The sequence below is a fragment of the Athene noctua genome, chromosome 30 (assembly GCF_965140245.1).
Source record: "Athene noctua chromosome 30, bAthNoc1.hap1.1, whole genome shotgun sequence".
Classification (NCBI taxonomy): Eukaryota; Metazoa; Chordata; class Aves; order Strigiformes; family Strigidae; genus Athene; species Athene noctua.
This window is the reverse complement of record NC_134066.1, coordinates 2,167,517-2,185,197: the sequence shown is the minus strand read 5'-3', so window position 1 is coordinate 2,185,197 and position 17,681 is coordinate 2,167,517. Positions and strand designations below refer to the sequence as shown.

Genomic DNA, 17,681 nt, shown 5'->3' with positions numbered 1-17,681 from the left:
GCAGAACATAACTCCAAATGGCAAAGGGAAGACTTTTTATAGCTCATGAACTCCAGCACTAGTGCGAGGCACGGGGCGTCTAAAAGCAAGAGGCTCGTGCACTGGCCACCCCCAGGTGAGACCTGGGACCTTCAGCAAATGCTGGGAGGGCTGGCAGGGACTCGGCCAGTGCCACAGTGTCAGAGGAACCCACACGAGGAGGGATGCACAAAGCAATTCCACAGCAGAGAAGCTAACAGCTAAATGCAAGTCTAAAACACAATTCCGGATCCTGCTGCAGCTCCAGGCAGGTGCTGGCAAGAGTTTGGCAAAGCCCAGGTGAGAGACTGCAACGTGTGGAGGGAGGAGACTCAGGCACCCTCCCTCCATTATGAGCCTCGTGGTCTAACGCTTGAGCTGGGATTCCTGAAGCAATTCAAGACAAAGGGAATAGAAGTTGTGCCAGCCCTGCAGGAACACGCTGGACTTCCTTTATCTTCCCTCCAACCTCAATAAAGTTCCCCATTAGAGGAAGCTGATGCTGGCTACTTTCCGTACGATAGCTCAGTTGAATTTAAAGGTCGTAGGGTGCCTAGTGAGAAAGCATGTCTAATAAAAGGCACAGAAACAACTGCAGTGCCAGCAGATTAAATTCCCCTAGCAAGAGGCTGAGCAGAGGGCTAACAGTCCTGGAAAGGTCACTCAGTACGAGATGCATTTCAAAGAAAGACAGGGAGAGGGCAAGTCCAGGAAAAGCAGTTGGGAAGAGATGAATAAAACAACACAGCATGCCCCAAGAAGCCAAGACATCAGAGAAGGGGAGGCCTGGGGTAGATGAGGCACAGTGGGGTCCTGGCCTGGCTCCTGCAGGCCCCAGGTAGAAGAGTTTGGATTCTGTACCCAGTTCAGCATCGCAGCCTCAGCCCTCTGCGGTCCTACAGCCAACCCTTAACGCTGGAACTGCTGCTGAGAAAAGGCAAGTGGGACACTGTGTTATGTTGTGACTCAACAGTGACCTGCAGGGGCATTCTTGCTGTTTCTGGGACAGCACACAAGGGTGCAGAGCCAGGAGGGAACTGACAGTGCCCTGTTCTGCACTCAGCAAGGCCAGCAGGCACCAACCCAAAGACAACGATGCACCGGAGCCCCAGAGCAAAGAGCGTGTCCCCTCTCTCCTCTCCAAGTTTATTATTATTTTAAATGTTCATCAAGTACACTGCTAGTCAGAGACCCAGCGGCACTAGGACCTGAAAGGGAGGTGGACAGTGAGACCTGGAGCAGCTCGGGCCTGCCAGGGTCAGTGAACAGCTGGACACGCTGGCCTGAGCAAACACGAGCGGAGCAAGCCAGCTGCAGAGCACCAGAGGGGCACGTGGCACCCGGCCGGCCAAGGGGCAACTCTCAAAGGCACAGCACGAGGTGTGAGACCTCTGTCCTCTCTGGTGATGGTGGAGGTCTCCTTGTACCTCCCGTGGATCACATGTCCCTTGCTGCCCCTTGGGCTGGTGGGCAGCTTCCAGCACCCTCACAGGAAGGGCAGTGGGGGAAAATAAGTGTGGAACCTGCTTTCTCAGCTCCTTGAAAGCCACATGTAGAAGCAAAGACCAGGCTAAGGCAGAGACTGGAGCAAGCCAGAGAGAAGGCAAAAAGCTGCTGTGGATCGTTCATCTAAAAGCAACATGACCTAACTGCTTTGTCGGGTTCACTGTCAAGGGTTACACAGCCTGCCAGCTGCTCAGAAAGACTTTGGGGCGGTTGGTCCCTGCCGTGCCAAAGCCAGCCAGAGGGCAAACCCATAAGGGAGAAAGGCTGTCCAGGGACAGTCAAGGGGCATTTAGCACAGGCAAATCTGTGACAAGAGGGGAATTTCCCAGGTGCAGGGGCCAGATTTGATAGCGAGAGCAAAAAAATCTAAATAAACAAGCTCTAAAGCCTCACGGTGGGGCTGCCCTCACACACAAAGCATTGGCCGCACCGTTGGGCAGGGGCAGGTGGTGGTGGCTGGGAAACAGCGCACGACAGGGTGGCAAAGGTGCTGTTTTCTGTGCTTCTTGGGAAGAAGAGCGATTCTCGGCCCCTTTGAAAGTCCTGAGGAGCTTCAGGCACGCTGGTGGAGCCTGGCAGGGAGCTGGGCCCTCCCCACGAGCCAGCTGAGCCCAAAGCAACCGCAGGGAGCAGGACAGGGCTTGGCATCATGCGAAGGGCCCCGCGGGGCTAACAGCAAAGCTTCTCCTCTCAAGCAGCAACTCCTGCACAGCCCGCATCGATCAGGACGACGTGGCAGAGTCCCTCTGAGAGGTGAATCCATCACGGCGAGAGAAAGTGAAAGGAGGAGACGCCGGGCATCGCTCAGGACAGACCCTAGACAGCAGCAGAAGCTTAAACGAGTCCTTCAGAGGGAGCGAGGGATCAGCAGGTACCTCCGTGCAGGTGCCAGGCTCAGGCTGGCAGTGTCCAGGGCTGAGAAGGGGAACCTGGGCCCTTCCAGCACTCTGCAAAGGCTCCCAGGAAATCCAGCCTCCTTACGAGGCTGCAGCAGCAGAGCGAGCTGGCGCGGGCAGGAGCTCTCCGCTCGGCAGGATCGGTGGTGTCCCAGGCAGAGCCCACTTACATGTGCTCAGGGTGGTTCTGGAGACACTTGATGACATCGGTGACAGGTTTGCCCTCGTAGCAGATCTGATACACAGCTGTGAAGAGGGGGAACCTGCGGGCAGATGAACAAAGTCACCCCTTGCCCTGTCACCCCGGTTGGCAGAGTGCAGCACCTCAGCTTCTTGCGATGTGAGGAGCAGTGGGCAGGAGCAGGCAGGAGCGGGCAGGGGCAGGCAGGGGCAGGCAGGAGCGGGCAGGGGCAGGCAGGGGCAGGCAGGAGCAGGCAGGGGCAGGCAGGAGCAGGCAGGGGCAGGCAGGAGTGGGCAGGGGCAGGCGGGAGCGGGCAGGGGCAGGCAGGAGAGGGCAGGAGCAGACAGGAGTGGGCAGGGGCAGGCAGGAGAGGGCAGGAGTGGGCAGGGGCAGGCAGGAGAGGGCAGAAGCAGACAGGAGTGGGCAGGGGCAGGCAGGAGAGGGCAGGAGTGGGCAGGGGCAGGCAGGGGCGGGCAGGACAGGGGCTCGGTGCCTCAACCGACAGCCTGGTCCTGCCCAGCTGGTTTGATGTGGGCAGTGCAGAGACTGACCTGGACAGCAGAGACACTGAGGGTGCGTTTCCCCTCCCGCAGCCGCAGGAAAGGTCCTGACCCCACCCCGAAAGAGGAGACAGGAGAGACGACAGCACTCACTTATGCACCATGTTCTTGAGTTTAAGGATGCGATGCACCTCGGCAGACGTCGGGGGTCCCTGCAGCTTCTGCCCGTTCAGTAGCTCCTTCTCCAGCTGCTCAATAGTCTGGAACAGCCCAGCAGTGAGGGAGCTGGACCCCGCGTCCCCACCTGCTGTCCCCTCCCCAGGGCCAGGCTGCGGCAGCGGGTGAGACCCCCTCCACCGTGGTGCTAAGGGGGTTCCCGTGGGTGCCTGCTCAGCCGGTGGGTGCCTGCTCCCCGCCCCACTCACCTTCCCAGTGCGGGCAAAAGCCTCAGCCACCTTGCGGTTGCGGCCACCGTAGCAGGTGGTGATGAGATCAGCCACCCCGCAGCTCTCCAGGAAGGTGGAGGAGGCGACGGGGCCCTTACAGAAGAGTTTGGCGAAGGCGATCATCTCCATCAGCCCCAGACGGATCACGGCCGCCTTCGTGTTGTCTCCGTAGCCGAGCCCATCACAGAAACCAGCTCCTACAGCCACAACGTTCTGGGAAAAAGAGCAGCGTGGAGGGGTCTGTTCCCAGGGGAGCTCAGGGGTTTGCTGTGCCCACGGCTGCCTGTGTGACCCCAACACAGGCTCCTGCCTGGCCCTGCCTACGCTCCAAGCAGCCGAAGAGGACGCACCCGCAGTTCCCTCCAAAGCCTGGCCCTTGACCCAACCACCTCAGCGAGCCACAGCGCAATATCCAGGGGGGTTCATTCCCCTGGCAGCCTCCTCCTCCCCAGAGCTCCCTGCAGAGCCCCCGAGAGCTGCAGCCCGGCTAACCGAGACCTGCAGACCCTGGCTAGTGGCTCGCCCACCTTGAGAGCCCCACAGATCTCCACGGTGTCAGCGTCCTGCACCACCGTCACCCGGAAGTTGGGTGTCTGCATCAGCTCCTTCAGCGTCTGCCCGTGCTGGATGTTCTTGCAGCCTGATAAGACAAAGGGAGAAGATGATGGGGGAAGACCCTGAGGTAGGACCGTGCTGCTCTCCTGCAGCCAGAGGAACCTGTTGCCCAACTGATGGGCGCTGGTAAACATTTGCAGGTCCACAAAGTGCCAAGCACACGTTGCCTGGCAGATAAACAAAGGTTCAACCTTGGAATTCCCAGAAGATGGGGATGATCCCTACTGCCGCATCAAGCAAGACAGAAGCGACGTGCCCAGTAGATTAAAGGTATTTTCAGAGGTTGCAAACCTGGGTTTGTTCTCCCTGATCCTGCAATATCCTGCGCGAGAGCCTTTCTGTGCGCTCACAGCACTACCACGCTCTGCTCATACCTCTGCAGCCTCTTGCACAGCATGTTTGCTTTTGTTTAAAATACACTTTGAATCCTGTAACTTCTAACCCAGCAAACCGTTCTGTTGGTTTTGGCTGCTGCGCGTGATTCACAGTGTGGAGGATGTTAGGAACAGCCACCGGCTGAACCTTCAGGCAGCCCTGGCTGGCCGTAACACGAGATCCAGGTGAGCGTCCCTTGAAGCCCGAGGAGACGCAGGTAAGAACTCCGCTTCCTAAAGGGTCTCTTAGCATCCACCCCTTTCATTTGTGCCACAGGCAGACTGCCCGGTGCTCAGAGTCCGTGCTGGCAGGAGCTTTTAGAGACACAACTCCGTTTTTAATGAAGCGAGCAATCGCATCGTAAACCCTGTGAGTGAGTTCATCCAGTTCTGACGGAGTCTCGCTGCCTCCGCAGGGAAAAAGGGCCGGCTCACCCTCGGCAGCAGTCGTTTAAGCTGCACCACGCTCACCCCTTTGCCTTTTCCTGCTCGTCAGAAACGAAGGCTGTTAATGAGGAGGGATGTTGGCTCCTTACCGATGGTTGTTTCACAGAACTTCTCTTCTGCCACTTCGTTAGCGATGTTGGCGCCCATGAGGACGCTCATCTCTATTCCCAGTTTCTCGTGGATGATGTCTGAGATCAGCCTCAGCCCATCTGGTCCTTCATCCACCCCCTGTGAGACAACCAGGGACAGAGGTGAGCACCTGCCCCCCCCCTCCCCAAATCCCCTCATTCCCCTGTGCTGCAACACTCCAGCTCATCCCGACAGCCCCCCTGGTGCTCAGCTGCACCCCACTCCTCGCAGCACTTGAGATCCCTCCGTGCCCTCACCCTTCTCCATCAATACTCCAAATCCCCATGAAGACTCTGCCCCCAATTCCCACTCTCCCCACATCCCCCCCTGTAATTCTGGAGCCCAGTTTCTGCTCCAGCCCCCCAGGCTTCCCCTCGGCCCTGTGCCCCTCCTCCTGCTCACACCTTGATGAGCGACACCCCAACAGCATCTTTCTTCATGTGGCCCTTGAGCTGGTCACAGACTTGGCCAATAAACTGGTGGGGCACCACGAACAGGAGGATGTCAGCCCCTGCGCAGGCTTTCAGCAGGTCTGGCTCTGCTACCTGAAGAGAGGGTGACTGTCAGCAGGGACTTGTGCCTGTAGTTGTGCGGTGACTGCGTCCCCGATGCAGGACGAGGGGAGCAGGGGCTTCCCTGGGGGGCTGGGGTGAAGGAAGGGCATGAAGTCACTGCCCTGAGGTTCCCTTCCAGGGCTGGCAGGGGAGAGGGGCTGGAGCAGGGCAAAACCAGCCCGAGGTGGTCACACAGAAGCGCTGCAAAGAGCCGGGGTCCCTCCGGGGAGCTCAGCAGGGTCCCGCCGAGGGGCACGGGCCCCGTGGGCTCTCTGTGTGCTGCCACTGCCAGCCCCGAGGCAGCCCCGTGGCCTCGAGCCCAGTCTGTGGGATGCCAGAGCGGGGGCAAAGGTGGGCACGGAGAGGAGCCAGGGCTGCAGCTCGTCCAAGCGCAGATCAAGGTCACCGGGCGGGTGTAACTGAGGCCCGCGCAGCTCGGTGCATCCCCCAGCTCCGCACACACAGCGCCCAGCCCGCCGGGGCTCCGGCAGCTCCCAGCAGAGCCCGGCTCTCGGCACCGCACCTCGCGCTGGCCCACCAGCGGGCCACACTCACCACGTTGGGGGGCAGCTTGTGCCCTGGCAGGTACTTGACGTTCTCGTGCTCCGTGTTGATGATGTCGGTGAGGCGCCGGCCGCCCACCTCCTCCTCCAGCACCCACATGTTCACCTGCTTCTCGAAGGTGCTCAGCCGCGCCGCGTTGCTGCCGGCGATCTTGGCGATGGCCGAGCCCCTGCGTGGGCAGAGCAGAGCCGTGGCCGTGGGCACCGGGGTGCACCGGGGGGCCTGGCGAAACGCGGGGGGGGGGGCAGCGGGGCTCACGCCGTGCCCCGAGAGGCACTGGGGTGCCCGGCGGCGGGCGCTCACCAGTTGCCGGAGCCCACGACGCAGACTTTCTTGCCACCCATGGTGCGTGGAGCCGGGGCACTGCGCGGTGCTGAGCCCGCCGCCGCTATTTCAAGGCCAGTGGGAACAGGGGGGGGGCCCGCCCCGCCCCCGTCCCCACCCCCGGGGGAACCGGGCACCGTGCCCCGGGGAGCCGGTGCCCGCGGCTCGGGGGCTCCTGGAGCAAGTGGGAAATGGCTCAGAGCCCAGATTGCAGCAGGGCGGGGAGGTGCGACTGCCCAGCCTCGCCCCCCCCTTCCCCTGCACACGAGTATTTTATTCTCCCCCTGTTCCCAAGCACCGCTGCCCGCAGGTAAGGAGTAACGAACCATCTGGTTTAGCGCCAGGGCCCAGCTCCTGCCCTGACCCCACGGCCACAAGCAGCAGCTCTGCCTTCCCCAGGACAAGGGCGCTCAGGTTTTCCTTGAAGCATTCCATTCCTGCGTCCACAGACCCGGGCAGGTGGAGCGGGTACCGTCCCTTTTGCAGAGCTGCAAACCCTCGTACATAAACTTTAATAGTCTCCTCAAAATTGTGCTGGACGGGCCATGGGGCTTGTAACAGGCTGTCACAACTCGGCGAGGCAGCAGAATGTGGAAAGGGGGCTGTCTAGATTTTATTAGCAGCTCAGCCACTAGCTTGCCAGTTTTGCTTAAGTTACTTATTTACCACAAATGCACTTTGCAAAGGCTCAGCAAACTCTGCAAGCCAGGAGATCCTACATGAAAGGCTCTCTATAAAAGGTCAAAATATGAAGAACATTTTCTCTCCACTCTCTTAACCCAGTTGGCTTTGTTAGGAAAAAAAAAAAAAAAAAAAAGAAGTAGAGATAACCCTATCCCTTCCCAGGCGAGTAAATGAAGGCAGCTGCTGAGAGAAAGCCTGCTGTCAGCACAGAAGGAGAGAGGACAGCTTCCTTCACAGGAGGCTTTTATTAAAACTGGGTGACGTCTACAAGGATACAGTACAAAAAAAAAAAAAAAAATTTTGGTCCACGGAAAAAACCGTAATACTCAGTTAAGAAAAGCAGTTATTCTGCAACAGCTATGTTTGCCTACGTGGTACTCAGCATCCTTCACGTGTGATGACCCTGAGGAGTCAGCGGGCTGCTTCATCAGCACCAAGACCTTCACCCCAGTACCACAGAGGAGCCATTTCCTAAGGGGGCGAAGGAGAAGGGAAAGTCGAGAGTCTATTACTCACAGACATGTAGTAACACAGACACAAGGAGTAGGGCCACCCAGGCTCCTAAATTCGTAGCAACTTTCCCAACCACACCAAAGCCGGGTGCGGGGATGTGGGGGGGTTTGTCAGTAACATGTTTTTGCAGCTATTCCAAGAGAATGTGACCAACTTTCAAGTCCATTTGCATTACAGTCCCGAGCAGAAATACTGAGAGCCAGGTTAAGAGAAACCATTCTCTTACACCTGACCACTAGTTCACTAGTACTAGTATTCCATGAGGAGGCATCTGGGCTGCTATTCCCCACAGTAGAGAAAAATCTACTTGTACATTCCTGAACCGTGCCGGGCCTTATGGCAGCTCCAGAACCTAAAACTTGACTAAAAACCACAGGAGCTTCAGCGTGGAAACACCTGCTAACACGTGCAGTCCCAAGACTGTCCCGTGACACCCTCAGACCCACAGGAAGGAGCCTCTGGTCCCCCCAGGAAGTGACACAGGGTAAGTGTCCCAAAGGAATGAGCCTACACCACTGCACCCCAGCACAATTCCACCAGGCAGGTGCTGCAGCCCCTCTCCCTGGCGCAGGGCAGGGGAGCAGCCCGACAGCGTGCTGGAAGCCCGGGCGCCGGGCTGCTGAAGCGCAGAGGAGTCAATGCTGCCACATCCCTGCAGTTAAGCCAACGCCTCCTCTCCCCTGTGATCCCGGCCTAGGACAGTCTGTCAAAGAACACAAAGGGAACGGGGCAGGGAAAAAGGGACGAGGGAAGAAGCGATTCTCTACACAGTCCAGTAACTTCCTCGAGGAGGAGAGTGACCTGTGAGGCAGGCCAGTGCAGCAGCACCCTCCGAGCGAGGGAGAAGGGCAGGGAGGTATGTCAGCTCGAGGCATCCTGCCCGCTACGGCTCCTGGCACCTTGCTGTAGAACACGGCAGGGAAGAGACCGGCCACAGAACTCCCGCCTGACGGCAGACCCGGGCTCCCCGGACCCAGGTCTCGCGTGCGCCACACAACTAGATGCTAGCTGAGGAGGAACGGGCTGTGGTTTCTGAACTTGAGAAAGGCTCCAAGTCAGCAGTCGTACTGGCTACTGGGGACACTACGGGCAGTGCGGAGTCAAGGGGAGGCTCTCGGAAGCCTTGGGACTGACAAGGCAACAGTCAAGAAGAAAACCAGGTAGAAATGTGTGCTCGATGGAGCCCGTCTGCTTGCCACACCCCAGAAGACCCCAGGTGTCCTGGAGCTGCCCCAGCAGGGACAATGCCAGGATGGGTAATGATGCGGGGCTCGCTGCCGGCGTGGGGTTCTGTGAGCCTTAACAGCTCCGTCTCCACAAACAGCTGTGATGCCTTCCGGCCGGGGAGGAGCGGAGCGGCCTATGTGTTCCGGATCCCCAGGGCCTGCTCCAGTTCCTGCCGTCTCTGCTGCACCTGCAAGAGGAGGCAGAGGCTCAGCACTGACATGCTGGGATGGTGCAGCACACGGCGTCCGAGCAACATGGGAAAAGGGTGAACTCAGCTGGGACCCGCGAGTCTGCGAGAGGAGCTTAGTGCTGCCACCTCCCACCGGCAGCCTCTGCCCCCGAGGAGAGGCAGGTACGTCGAGCCACCGGGTACGGAGCAGGGGACACTCACCTTGGAGTAGAAGTATCTGCACACAGCTTCCTGAGCCCACGGCTGGAAGTAGAACTCAGCTCTACGCTCCTCTTCAGGATTCCCAACGACATCGGTCATTGTCTGCAGAGCACAAAGGACAAAACAGTTCAGGGAGTGCAAAAAGCTCTGGCTGTGCTGAGCAAACCCCCACCCCCTCCCCTTTCCTCAAAGACATTTCAGTACAATCAGGTCAGGTTCTTACGCTTGACTCCAATTCTAGTCTCGCTTTCTGAGCAGGAAATTGCCTCTCTCTCTCTCTCTGTGGGAGCCGGTTATAATGAGGGGAGCGTGTGACTGGATCCACCTTCCACACAAGTCAAAGCTTTTACCTTTAAATCCCGGCACTGGGACTGTAGCCAGTCGTTGATGAAGCCCTGAGGATCTCGGGCAAAGCTCAGCATGAACTCACGCTGGGTCTTCAGCTGGTTAATTGTCTCTATTGTTTCATGAATCTGAAGGAGAGAAGCACAGCAACTAAAGTGCTGAGTAGGGAAAAGAGTCAGACAGAAACATCAGGACACCCAACACATGAAGGCAAATTCTTAAGACTCCCTGGTTGACCTACACCTATCAGACAGGATTTTCAATTCCCAGTTTCCTGTTCTAATTATTACCAATTTTCCCACTGACCGTTTGCTTTAAAACTACGCTTCCAGGTAAAGCCATCTCTTTGTAAGCACGGCTTACCCCACTCCAGCTTCCAAATGCACAACCGAGCAAGGCTGAACTCCTGGCCTGTTCAGGGCTCACCTGCTCCAGAGGCACAATCCTACCCCACCCAGAGGAGGGCAGGCCTGCAGGAGCTCTTCCTACCTTGTTATCCAGAGCAGCAATTTCCTGTTGACTGGCTGTGGATAGCAGAAAGGAATTCATCTGAGTTTTCAATGTATCATCCACCTCCACATCAATGTCATAGCAAGCTGTTTTCTTCTGGTCATTTGGGTCAACACTAGGGGCAAACACAAGATGCTGAAATAAGTGAGCAGCTCAAGAAAGCACCAAATTGTAGCTCCTTGAGGATGCAAGCAGGGACAAGCCACAGTAGCGTTAGCTTCAGCGCCAACACCAAGCAGCAAAGCTCTGCTGAAGGCTTTGCAGCACAAGGATCGAGTGACTGTTCCAAGCAGCTTTCTGTCTACAAAAGTGTAACAAAAAGGACGGCACGAAGGTGGGAAGTGCCCTGTGGAAAAGAGGGATGTGGTAAGTGAAAAGAGGCGGCTGGTCTTGTACAAAGAACCAACGACAGGCAACACGGGAACTGCTGCTGAGAATGAGAACGTGTTACACCGCCCTCCTGGGCCAGCCTCATCCATCCCTTCCGCTCCTCTCCCCAGAAACGGGAAGCCAAGCGGCCCAGCCTCACCTGATCACGTGATTAATGATGATCGGTTCTGGGGGCATAAGCAAGGCGTGAAGTCTTTGCGGGATTTCAGAGAACTTCATCCGCTGAGATTCAAATATCTGTGGCAGAAACACAGGGCTAAGGAAAGGAAGGGCAGCTCAGCGCCAGCCATCGCTGACTGCTGACACAAGCTGAAGAGCCGCCTGTCCCGGGCACTTTCCTGTCCCTTTACCTGCTGGAGGTATTTGTCACAGATGACGTACTCCCGCTCGTGGGGGTCCTGGAGCTTGTGGGTCTTGATATATTGCCACAGCGCCTGGATGATCACGGGACGGGTCTGAGTGTGGATCCCCAGGAGACGAGCCAAGCGGGGATCCAGTTTGAACTGGGGAGGCTGAGACAAAAAGCACAGAAAGGTGAGATGGGCACGGACACAGCCACCACCACTCGCCCGGCACTGTCACTCCCACCATCTCACCTGGTAATCCAGCATCAGGAGGACAGTACAGCGCACATTTACATCTCCCGGCCTCTTCACCTGGAAGCCATCTGTCTCCTGAGTTGTGGCAGTCCTGTGCCACTGCAACAGGAGAGGACATTTAGAAGCACCCCCACACTCGGTTCCCTGCGCTCCTGCTGCTTGGCTGCCAGTAAATCCCACCCACCTAGAGAAAGTTCACCTTATTCCCACTTACAGCCAGAAACAAGAGTTAATACGTTTGTTCAGACCCCCAGCAAGTCAGAGGAAAAGCTCAGGTAAGAATTCAAGAGCTCCTGGCTCCCAGCCACTTGTTCAAGCCTGAAGTATCCCCACCTCTCAAGTTACAAGTGATACACAAGCCCTGTCTGCTGAAACACCAACCCATTTTCAGAGGTAACACAGCAAAAAGAAGCTCACCTCTACTAGGTGATTGTCAGGGCCATACAGGTCTTTATCAAGTTCAATGACCAGAGATTTAAAGAAGGATGAGAACTTTCTTTTCTGCTTGGTGGCATCATATTTGGACAAAGCAGACTGCAAGCAACACAGGAAGGAAAAGTGTTAGGACAGCAAGTCTCAGCACTCAAGCAAAGCCACCGTGCATGACAGCGTTCCTTTAAGTTCTGAACACCTAAATTCACCAACGTGTGCTTGAAAAATCAAGTTCCAAGTCAGAAAGTGAAAGACTGGAGTTAAAAGATGAGCTTGCAGGAATTAAATCACTCAGCAATTGCATAGAGCGCATGTGCCCTGGTTCTCAGAGCCAGGGTACACGAGCGTCCCTGCTCTGCTCTCACCATCGCTCTTATAGCTATAGGCATGTGTATAACTCATGTCCTGCCGTGGGGTTACCCATCGGTCTCCAAGTTGGGCTCTCGGTCTTGTCACCATCAGACTCCTTGGAAAACAGAGATGAAGGAGGATATCAAGCCCCTAGCTACGCTCTCAGACATTAAAAAACTGGTTTAATTGCCAATTGCAGATCCATAAAGTCACCTCTGTGGTTGGTTATTTCACACTTACATCTTCCAGCAGCCGCCCTTCCACCCGAAGCTCCCAGGAGGCGACTGTTCCTTCACCATCCTCTGCATCCGACTTGGCTGGATTGAAGGTATTGGAGATAAAAATACGTAGCTTTCGTTTTTGCTAAGAGAAAAAGCATCGTCTCCGTGTTAATTCTGAAATAAATGGCTGACTACCTTGCTGTGTTCTGCTAAAACTAAGCTTAATGCCTTTAGCTGCCTGTCTCAGGGCAGGCAGCAAGGAAAGAGGCACTTCTGGTTCCACTCCCTGGCTACATCTGGAGCATTAAGATTCCTGACAGGCCCCGCTCAGAGCGACACGACCCAAGCGTCAGTGCCCTCCTGCCATCTTAATTAAAGATTAGTGTCTGATAACGAACGCAGCCCTCCCATACCTTAATGGGGCGCTTCAAAGCCTCCTGGATATCCAAGCGTTTCCTCATGATCGTCTGGTCCAACTTCCTTTCAAAGGCCAGCAAGTCCATATAGGCCTGAGACTCAGGTACGAGTTCACGAATCTGCAGGCAATCAAGAATGCAAATCACCCTCAGCTTCCCCCCACTTCTCCAGCTTACTTCGTAGCAACCCCGGCTGCACCTGCACGGGCCACTCACCCTCTGAGGTAGAATTTTGTCAGCCATCTTCTTCTTTTTAGCGCTGTTAAGGAAGAAGATGCACACACAGGCATTAACACGGCAACCACCTCCTGCAAATTAACTGCAGGCGTTCACAACGGGAGAAAGACAACGGCTTATTCTCTGGCTTAGCGCTTAGCCTGGATGCCTGTCTCGGGCCCAGGCTCTCATTTTCAGAGGCACTTATCGTTACCATCAGCACAGTCAGGCTCTTTTTATTCCCCACCGCCGCAGAGCTGACAAACCCTGCAGCAGTGTGACTAACTGATTACCTGAACATTTCACATCCCCTACGAGAGCTCAGAAAGAGGGGTTACGTCAAGTTGGAAAGGGTGTACTGAGATAACGCCTAACCAGAGTGACTCTACCCTCAATTAGCTTCAGATTGACTTTTCTAGGAGACACACTTTAAATCAAGGGATGAATTACTGACACATCACATTATACTGCCAGAAATGTAACATAAACTTGCTCTTGTCCAGCAGCTGCACGTTATTCTTTTATCTGCTGGAAGCCCCCCCTCTCCCAGAGGAGCTGCACAGGGAAGCTGATGTCCCTTTCAGCCACCCAACGAGAAGCTGCCATGAAAACACAGACTCATAGAAACGACCTTAAAGATCATCCCGTCCCACCCCCCCCCGCCCCGGGCAGGGCCACCTTCCACTAGCCCAGGTTGCCCAAAGCCCCGTCCAACCTGGCCTTGAACCCTCCCGGGGAGGGGGCAGCCACAGCTTCTCTGGGCAGCCTGTGCCAGGGCCTCACCCCCCTCACGGGGAAGAATTTCTTCCTCCTATCTCACCTAAATCCACTCCCTGTCAGTTTAAAACCGTCACCCCTCATCCTATCCCTACACCCCTGATAAAGAATCCCTCCTCAGCCTTCCCGCAGCCCCTTTCAGCCCTGGGGGGCCACTCTAAGGTCTCCCCGGAGCCTTCTCTCCTCCAGCTGAACCCCCCAACTCTCCCAGCCTGTCCTCACAGGGGGGCTCCAGCCCCCCCAGCATCTCCGTGGCCTCCTCTGGCCCCGCTCGAGCAGGTCCGTGTCCTTCTGCTGTTGGTGCCCCAGAGCTGGGCCCGGCCCTGCAGGGGGGTCTCCCAGAGCGGAGCAGAGGGGAGAATCCCCCCCCTCGCCCTGTGCCCACCCTGCTCTGGGTGCAGCCCAAGCGCAGCACGCAGGCAGAGCGCCCCGGCCAAGCCGAAGAGCAAAGCTTTGTGCCGCTGAGCGCAGGCAGACGATGACACCAACCCAGCGCCCGCCGCTCCCCACCGCGCCCGGCAAACTCCCCGTTTCAGCGAGAGCTCACCGCTTACTCCCCAATTTCGGGGGTGCCTGCCCGCACCCCCAAACCCCACCTCTCCCCGTAGAGCCCTCGGGGAGAGATGCAACGCCTCCGTGCCGCCGCCTGGGAGGGATGTCCCCCGTTCCCGAGCACGTCCCCGCTGCCCAGGGAGGGACGCGCCGGGATGGCCCCGTTGCCCGGGGACACCGGCCCTTACTTGTGATTGCGGTTGGGCACGGCCTGCGGTTGCACCTGCTGGAGCTGCTGCGGCGCCGGTCTCTTGCGGGCCTGGTCCAGGCTGGCCTGCGCCATCCCGGGCCGCACCGCCGGGCTCCCGCCGTAACCGGGCGGCCCCATGGAAGGGCCCTGCGGCGCCAGCCGGCTGCCCGGTAACATTCCGGGGCGCTGCGGAGAGAAGAAAACGGGTCCAGTGTCCGCCGAGAGGGCCCGTCCCCGCCGCCCCCGCTCCCTCCCGCCCCGCCCCGCGCAGCGCCGGTCCGCGCGCCCCCGCCGGCCCCTCCCCCGCCTCACCGGGTAGGCGGCTCCCGGCAGCGGCGAGCGGTACAGGCCCTGTCCCGGAGCCGGGCCCATGCGCACCGGCCCGCCCGGCGTGCCCGGTCCCAGCGCACCGGCTCCGGCAGCGGCCCCACCGCCGCCGCCGCTGGGAGTCACCGACTGGAAGCCCGCCCGCGCCGCCATCTTCTCCAGCACAAAGGGGAGCAGGCCGGAACCGGAAGTGCGTCATAGAGAGGCAGCGCGGGGGCCGCGCTAGAGAGGCGCCGCCCGCAGCCGCCGCCCTCTGCTGCCCGGAGGTCCCGGGCGCTGCGGCCGGGGCCGGGGGGGCGCTGGGGCCGCGGCGGGGTGCGGGGTCCTGGGGCTCTGCGGGACGGGGCAGGGCCTTGGGGCAGGGTCCTGGGGGGGCAGGAAGGGCATGGGGTCCATAGGGGACAATGTTTACGGGGCAGTTGCGAGGGCCATGGTGGTAGGAGGAGCAGGGTGGGAGAGGCTGAGTGCTGGGGGCTCCCATCTCCGCGCAAAACCACCTGGAAGAGAATTGGCAGGGCCTGGAACCCTTGGGCTGGCAGCCATCGAGCTCAGGGACCCGTCTACCTACCCCCGCCGACATCGCGCTCGTTCTGATCTCCCCTGTGATAATTTACCCCGGCTGATTCCCACCGCAGCTGTCGGAGCTGCCACACGGGAGTTACAGTCGGAGCCGCCCTGGAGTTGAGGAGGGTCGGGGTGCCGGTCTCACACTTGCCAGGCCATAACTGTAGCTCTCACTCTGATAAATACGCGCCTGTTGCAGGAGATGCTGGTCCCGAAGCCTCCCCTGCTCTGGGATGCGCTCGGAGGAAGGTGCCTTTCCCTGCCCCGGGGATGGACCCCGGCACGCAGCCGGGGCAGTGACACCTCGCCCCAGAGCTGCCATCCTCAGTGCCTTAGGAAGCGAGCTCATGGGGGCATAAACGCACAGGCAGTTTGTTCAGGGTTAGGCCGAGCACCCGGGAACAGGCTTCCTACCTCCCTTGACAGTGACTTGGGTTGCTACGGAAAGCGTGATTTTAGAATTAAAAGCCGCTTTCTGCAAGTATTAGCATTAAGTTCTTTATTCCTTGGAGCGCTCCTCCTTGGGGTTGCTCGGTGAGAAAAGGGACACAAATTCAGGCAGCATTGATCTGTGATAAAAGCCAAGCGAGCAGTCACGCCGCAAGTACGTGTTAAGCAATTAATGATAATCACGGGTCATTTTGGAGGCTGGCCTGTACGGTGCATGGCATTGTTGGCCGAGTGAAGAAGTGGGGATGGGGTGGCACCTTTTCTACCAGGTACGGCATTTCCTATCCTCGGTGAAAAATGGGAAGCTTTGAGCACAGCCATTAACTGTTGCCTCAGCATTCATGTGTCCGTGCAGTTAATTTAATGCCACCTCCGACAGGCTTGGCGCCCAGCAGCCTTATGAAATATTCATGGGGAGGAAAAGCAGTGGAACTTATCTGCTCTGTATTGTTCAGATGCAAGTTTGACTGAGACTTAAAGCCTGGCAGGAGCCTTTGGGGCAGGCTGGAAAGCTGCCTGGCCCTCCTGGGAGGGACGTGCGGAGCGAGGCGGGGTGAGAGCGACCGAAATCAAGGGCTGACCTGAGAAATTCCGAGAGGGAGGTGGCACTCGGAGCGCTGCTCAGCCTGGCGCAGGGAGCGGGGGAGCTGCAGGGTCCTGAGAGACCCCCCCAAACTGCACGAGCTGAGCTGGGAGCGACCCCAGCCCTCCGTCCCCAAGAGTGCTCTCTGTCCCCTGATACCAGCTGCCTTGTGTAAGAAACACAAGGAGAAAACAACCCCGGTTTCCTTGGCTCAGTGTCTCCTTACGCTTGTCCTTCCTTCTGCCCTGAGGGTTCGGTTGCTTCACTCCTCCCAGTGGAAATGGTTTGCGAAACGCTACCCTGTGCACCTTCCTTTTACTGCACCTGCTGGCACAAGGCAGCTCCTCTGACACCTCCTTCCCCAGCCAGGATGGCTCTGGCTCCAGGCAGCCGAGCAGCATCCAGGACTGTGTAATTATATCCCAGCGCCTGTTTCTGCTGGCAGCTTTAGCAGTGAGCGAGTGGTAACCGGGAATTATTGCCAGGGAGGAGAAGAGGTGATGCTATCTCTGCCGTGGTTCTGTGCGCGTCGCATGATTAATCCTCGCTCTGTGGGGTTGCAGCAGCCACACAATCCGCGGGGTAAACACAGCGGCGCGCGGGCAGGTGCTTCCCAGCGTCTCAGGCCTAGGTGTGTCACACCAGGGACGCTTCCCGTGAAATGGAATTAACTCCTCGTCTCGTGCACAGCCCGAGTCTCGCACCCCCGAGCCTCAGAGGTGGCCACACGCTTTGCAGGCTGCCAGCCCCGCGCCCGGCACCCGCCGTAATCCCAACCCGGCCGAAGCTCCCCGGCCCCCCACGCCGTCCTGCGACGCTCTGACGCTGCACGTCGGGGCCTGCAAACGTGCAGCTTTTCTGCTCCGTATCCGAGAGCTGCCGGGTCGGTGTCCGGGCAGGCTCCCTGCGCCGGCTGCGCTGCCCTTGGCCCCCAGGCCCCTCCGGCCCAGGCTGGCGCTCGCAGCCATCGCGTCCAGCGGCAGCAGAAGCCTCGGACGGCCGCGCTGGGGCTGGGGCTGCTCCTGTGACAGATGGACGGGGTGACCCGCTCCCAGCGCAGCCCAGCAGGTTAATGGAGAAGCTGGGGAAGCGATTACGGCGTGCAGAGACGGGGTCACCGCCTGCCCCCTGCAGCAGGAGCGGCTGCGAGTGCCGCTGCGCACCGGCAGCTGCTCCAGCTACTCACAGGAGCTGGCTGCAATTAATTTAGGTTCATTAACTCCCTTCTGGGCTCAGCTATATTATCTTGTTCCTATTCAAAGCCCACCCTATGGCCTCTGCAGCACCAGCTCTGGCAGAGAAGGGCCAGAACAGCCATAAGACCGTTCTAGTTTAAATGCAAAGCACCTGTCTGCCATTTCCAGGAACGAGAGGGATGTGGCCCGAGCC

At 58.3% G+C, this 17,681-nt stretch overlaps 2 protein-coding genes across 5 annotated transcripts; both read right to left on the bottom strand.

Annotated features, from left to right (window-relative positions):
- Positions 1–764: 764 nt before the first annotated feature.
- Positions 765–15,238, bottom strand: GPD1 (glycerol-3-phosphate dehydrogenase 1). Of its 3 annotated transcripts, XM_074929432.1 has the most exons (9): positions 15,221–15,238; positions 6,534–6,562; positions 6,222–6,399; positions 5,517–5,657; positions 5,073–5,211; positions 4,075–4,187; positions 3,527–3,760; positions 3,255–3,361; positions 766–2,683 (listed from the first exon to the last, which is right to left on the bottom strand). In XM_074929432.1, the coding sequence occupies exons 1-9, from the start codon at positions 15,236–15,238 to the stop codon at positions 2,587–2,589; spliced, it is 1,056 nt and encodes a 351-aa protein (XP_074785533.1). In that variant the 3' UTR covers positions 766–2,586. The 3 variants fall into 3 exon arrangements, with proteins under 3 accessions (XP_074785534.1, XP_074785533.1, XP_074785532.1); XM_074929433.1 differs by lacking the exon at positions 15,221–15,238 and having other exon boundaries at positions 765–2,683; positions 5,517–5,588; positions 6,534–6,631; XM_074929431.1 differs by lacking the exon at positions 15,221–15,238 and having other exon boundaries at positions 767–2,683; positions 6,534–6,631.
- Positions 7,452–14,859, bottom strand: SMARCD1 (SWI/SNF related BAF chromatin remodeling complex subunit D1). 2 transcript variants are annotated; one of them, XM_074929429.1, is made up of 13 exons: positions 14,681–14,859; positions 14,367–14,554; positions 12,850–12,892; positions 12,631–12,753; positions 12,237–12,359; positions 11,631–11,747; positions 11,211–11,312; positions 10,965–11,126; positions 10,754–10,851; positions 10,204–10,339; positions 9,720–9,842; positions 9,370–9,471; positions 7,452–9,165 (listed from the first exon to the last, which is right to left on the bottom strand). In XM_074929429.1, exons 1-13 carry the CDS (start codon positions 14,846–14,848, stop codon positions 9,112–9,114), a joined length of 1,539 nt encoding a protein of 512 aa, XP_074785530.1. In that variant the 5' UTR covers positions 14,849–14,859; the 3' UTR covers positions 7,452–9,111. The 2 variants fall into 2 exon arrangements, with proteins under 2 accessions (XP_074785530.1, XP_074785531.1); XM_074929430.1 differs by lacking the exon at positions 9,720–9,842.
- Positions 15,239–17,681: the final 2,443 nt, after the last annotated feature.